Consider the following 4,267-nt stretch of genomic DNA (forward strand, 5'->3'; position numbering starts at 1 on the left):
GACCCAGATCCACCGGTAAATCAAGAACTTTGCTTTTGTGCTCAAGACCCAGAGATTCTTAAACTCCTCTACTTGGAGTGAGGCATCCCTGACCCGGAGTGGGCACTCTGTGGGCTCCCGGCTGAGGACCATGGCCTCAGATTTGGAGGTGCTGATTCTCATTCCCACTGATTCCCACTTGGCTGCAAACTGTTCCAGTGTGATCTGGAGGACATCACCTGATGAAGCCAACAGAACCACATTATGTGCGAAAAGCACAGATGAGGTTCTGAGACCACCCAAGTGGAGGCCTTCTGCCACTTGGCTACTCTTCGAAACTCTGTCCATAAAAATTCTGAAGAGAACTGGTGACAAAGAGCAGCCCTGGCAGAGTCCAACAACCACCAGTAACAAATCCGACTTTTTGCCAGCTGTGCGGACCAAGCTCTTGCAATGGTTGTATAAGGATCAAGTGGCTCAGTGAGCCAGACAGCCCATATTCCTGAAGCACCTCCCACAGAGCACTCTGAGGGATACAGCTGAATGCCTTCTCCAAGTCCACAAAAACATGTAGACTGGTAGGACAAACAAACCTGAGGTTTGACTAACAGACGGACTCTCCTTTACAGCACCAGGCACAGACTTTCCTGGGGAAGTTGAGGAGTGTGATCCCCCTATAGTTTACCCCTTCTTAAAGATGGGAACCACCCCCCTACAACATCCAGAGGGTTCAGGAACTGAGGGCAAACCTCATCCACCCAGGGGCCCTACCACCAAGGACTCATTTAACTGCTTCAGTGACCTTACCCCACCAATGATTGGTGAGCCGTTCCCTTTGTCCCCAGATTCTGCTTCCTCTATTGGACATACCAGTGGGATTAAGGCGGTCCTCGAAGTATTCCTTTCACCACAAGGCAATTTCCTCAGTCAAAGTCAACAGCAACCTGCACTACATGGTGCCATGTGCACTTATGGACACCCTTGCGTTCGAACATGGTCTTTGTAATGGACAAACTGGTTTGCACAGAAGTCCAGTAACAGAGCACCGCTGGGGTTCTGGATCCAGGCCTCACTGTCGTTGCCCACATGAGTGTTGAAGGCTCCTAGTAGGACACCTGGGGACAGTCTCCCATAAAGAGAACATAAGCAGAAAATGACTACAAACCATAATAAATCCCTTTGATGTTTGAATGCATTCAGATTTGTGAAATAAAAGCTTCCCTCAAAAGTAAAAACTAACAAGCCTGTTTTGAAAATGTAAAAGGAGTAAAAGACAATATATGACAGATATCTGAAGATTCAACAGAAAATAAAAAAGAATATTTATTTTATGTCCAAAACAAATGTGTCACCCTGTTCGTTGGTGTGATAGGAAGGATTACATCTTTGATTTTTGCTTCAGGGATCTACATTTGGCACAGTTACACAGAAAAACCTCATTTGTTTTGTAAATGACAGTAAATGAGATTTCAGCCCATTTTCTGATTGGTGCCGTATTAATAAGCTGATTTAAGCCGTTTAAATGCAGTCACCACATCTACATTTTCTGCATACTGATTAGTTTGCTCTTTTCTTCCACGTTGTGCAGTTTTCAGTCTTTTTTCCCTATGTACATTACAGATGCGGAGTAAAAATCCAAATCTTAAATCTTACCATCATGGTAGAATGACAGTACAGTTTCACTTTTAGGGTTTTACATATCAGGAGATAATTTCATGTTTAGGCTGTCCCACTTTAGTTCTAGTTCGTTTTGCCTCTGTGTCCATCTGCCTTTTGTTTTTTTACCAGCCTCTGATAAACGGCTCGCTGTTCGTTAAGTCATAGCTTTGCCTCCTTTTGGGTCCGCACCTGTAACTCCACACAGTCTGCAGCATCTGTCTCTGACAGCACTTATGGATCAGTGTGACGTCATCAGTGTGTCTCATGTCTGCAGAGTAGTTTTAGTTCACTCTCCTGCCCAGAGATGCTTCAGCTCATTGAGGTTTGCAGCATTCATTCATGCAAAGCGCTCTAAGCTCTGCAGCAGCTCGGTTTGTTTTACAGCTGTTCTGTTGGAGATTTGCTGCTGTGCTTGGATCTTTGTCCTGTTGATGACACAGTTTGGTCCAAGCTTTAGCTGTAAGACAGACATCCACTCAAAGCCCAAATCATCGTCCTTACACTGCCGTGCCCACAGTTCGTATGAGGTGTTTGGTTTCCTCCAAACGTGCTGCTGCTCATGATGGAGGAAACCCAAAATCCATGTTGGTCTTGCAACCTTTCCAAACCAGCCGCACTTGTTCAGTCTGTTTGTAATTGTGCTGTCGTGCAGCTCTTGGGTGTTCCTGTAAGCTTTGAACACGCTGACCTCTGGTTGAGTTTGCTGGATGTCCACGTTCAACATCAGAAAAATGCCATTGCCATTCCATTCCAACCATTCCATCGTTGTACCAACAAGGAAGAGAACGCTAACCACAAACTGGCTGAGCAGGTTTACTGTATGCGCATCAAAATAAATCTCCTAAATCAGTCTGTCACCGCTGCAGACACCAACCACGGTCTTTTATGGTTTGGTTCCTGCAAGCCATGTAAAATAAATCTGTTTCCAGCACTGCGTGGAGCACATGTTTCAGGATTTTGAGCTTCAAACAAATGTTTCACAATAAAAACAACAGCAGGACAAGAGACATAGACACAGGACACAGAAATAACCAATCACAGTTCAGTTTAGCACGTAGGTCTTTTTAAACTTTTTATCATTTGCTATATAACGTTTGTCTAATCAGTAAATCAGGATAAAAGTTGTAAATGTACTTACGAGCTAGTGTGTCGGCCATGTTTGTTAAAAAGCTTTGCACTGCTGCTCTGTGCTGTACCGACCGGATTGGTCCTTCCTTTAATACAACTGTATCTAATGCAACAACAACACTTAGTTAAAGATGCTGCAGGGCAGGTTCCAAAGAGAAACCCGCTGTCATTGGCCAGCCACACAGTGATGTCACAGCATAAACAACCTGAAGTCCCAGAATGACGCTGAGCCTGAAATTTCTCTTTTAGAGGAAATCTTACCCTGGTATCAGACAGACAGCAGGTCACGCCACGGGAAATCCATCAGCCCCACCTGACCCCTCAACATCACAGATTCTGGCCATATAACCTAAGGTATGTTTCATGGAGCCATGCAAAATTCATGTTCATGCAGGAAGGTATCTTCTCTGTTTTATTCCAGGAAGAGGAGCAGATAGAAGGCAAGGTTAGACATGAACAGAGAGAGGAGAAGATCCGGCAGGACTGCCACGTCGCTTCCAGAAGAATATAACAATAGTAGTCATAATAATACTTCTTTTTCTTGTAGCATAAAACTGTAGGGCCTGCTGCAGGGTCATCCTTCGTGTGAAGCAGACGGCTGATTTCCAGTGATGGGAATAACAGCGTTACTAACGGCGTTACTTTTTTCAGTAACGAGTAATCTAACTAATTACTATTCCTATCGTTACAACACCGTTACCGTTACTAACAAGAAAATGCGGTCTGTTACTGTTTTTCAACAGACGGCTGAAGCTGTGTTCAGCTCACTGCAGCTTATATCAGCTGCAGGAAGTAGCTGTAAGAATCAGGACGCTGCAGCTTTAAGCAGCTGCGCTCCCGCGGACGGTAACCATCACTGTCTGGCACAACAGCTGGAGCTCAGGGGGCAAAACAATCGCACGAGTGCTGCTGTTTGACTGAGGAAGAATAAAGGAGTCGTGGTCAATCACATGACCACTTACAGACAAAGCAACAAAGTTTATAAACTGTGTTGATCGGACACGTAACACCAGAGTCATGATAAACAATATACACGAGTGTTTTTTCCTCAATACTTTCACGTTTACTGTCTAAGGACAGCGAGACCGCTCTGCTTATGAGCAAACAAAAAAAAGTCAAAAATGAAACAACCGTTTTGTGTTGGTGGAAAAATGCACCATGTTGACCAATCAAAAAATTATATGGCAACATGACGTTTGGTTGTTTAGGAAGAGGCGGAAGTTTTAGGAGAGAGAGAGAGAGAGTTTTTTGGATGTGAGAGATTTGTGACGTTTAGCGTGTTTGGAGTGTGTAGTTAATGTGTTGTCTTGTGTAGTGTATTGTGTTTAGTGTGTAGTTAGTGTGTTGTGGACAGTTTTGTGTTGTGTGTCAGAACAATGAGGCGACTGCCGTCTCCAGGTAGAAACAGCAGTGACACACCTGCTGCTGTCAGACCTGCAGGTATCAGGCTGTGATGTTTCCTTGATAGTGGACAGAAATTATTTTTTTGGAGTGGGAGAAA

At 44.3% G+C, this 4,267-nt stretch overlaps 1 protein-coding gene across 1 annotated transcript in view; it reads right to left on the reverse strand.

Annotated features, from left to right (window-relative positions):
• The window catches only part of LOC102201578 (GTPase IMAP family member 7-like), a 5,117-nt gene extending 2,275 nt beyond the window's left edge, over positions 1-2,842 (reverse strand). Inside the window, exon 1 of the mRNA XM_005750219.1 lies at positions 2,777-2,842. Coding sequence (XP_005750276.1) covers positions 2,777-2,795 — 19 coding nt within the window. The 5' untranslated portion in view covers positions 2,796-2,842. The remainder of the gene's footprint in view (positions 1-2,776) is intronic.
• Positions 2,843-4,267: the final 1,425 nt, after the last annotated feature.

This window comes from Pundamilia nyererei, unplaced genomic scaffold (assembly GCF_000239375.1).
Source record: "Pundamilia nyererei isolate P.nyererei 1_Seehausen unplaced genomic scaffold, PunNye1.0 scaffold00266, whole genome shotgun sequence".
NCBI classification, from domain to species: domain Eukaryota; kingdom Metazoa; phylum Chordata; class Actinopteri; order Cichliformes; family Cichlidae; genus Pundamilia; species Pundamilia nyererei.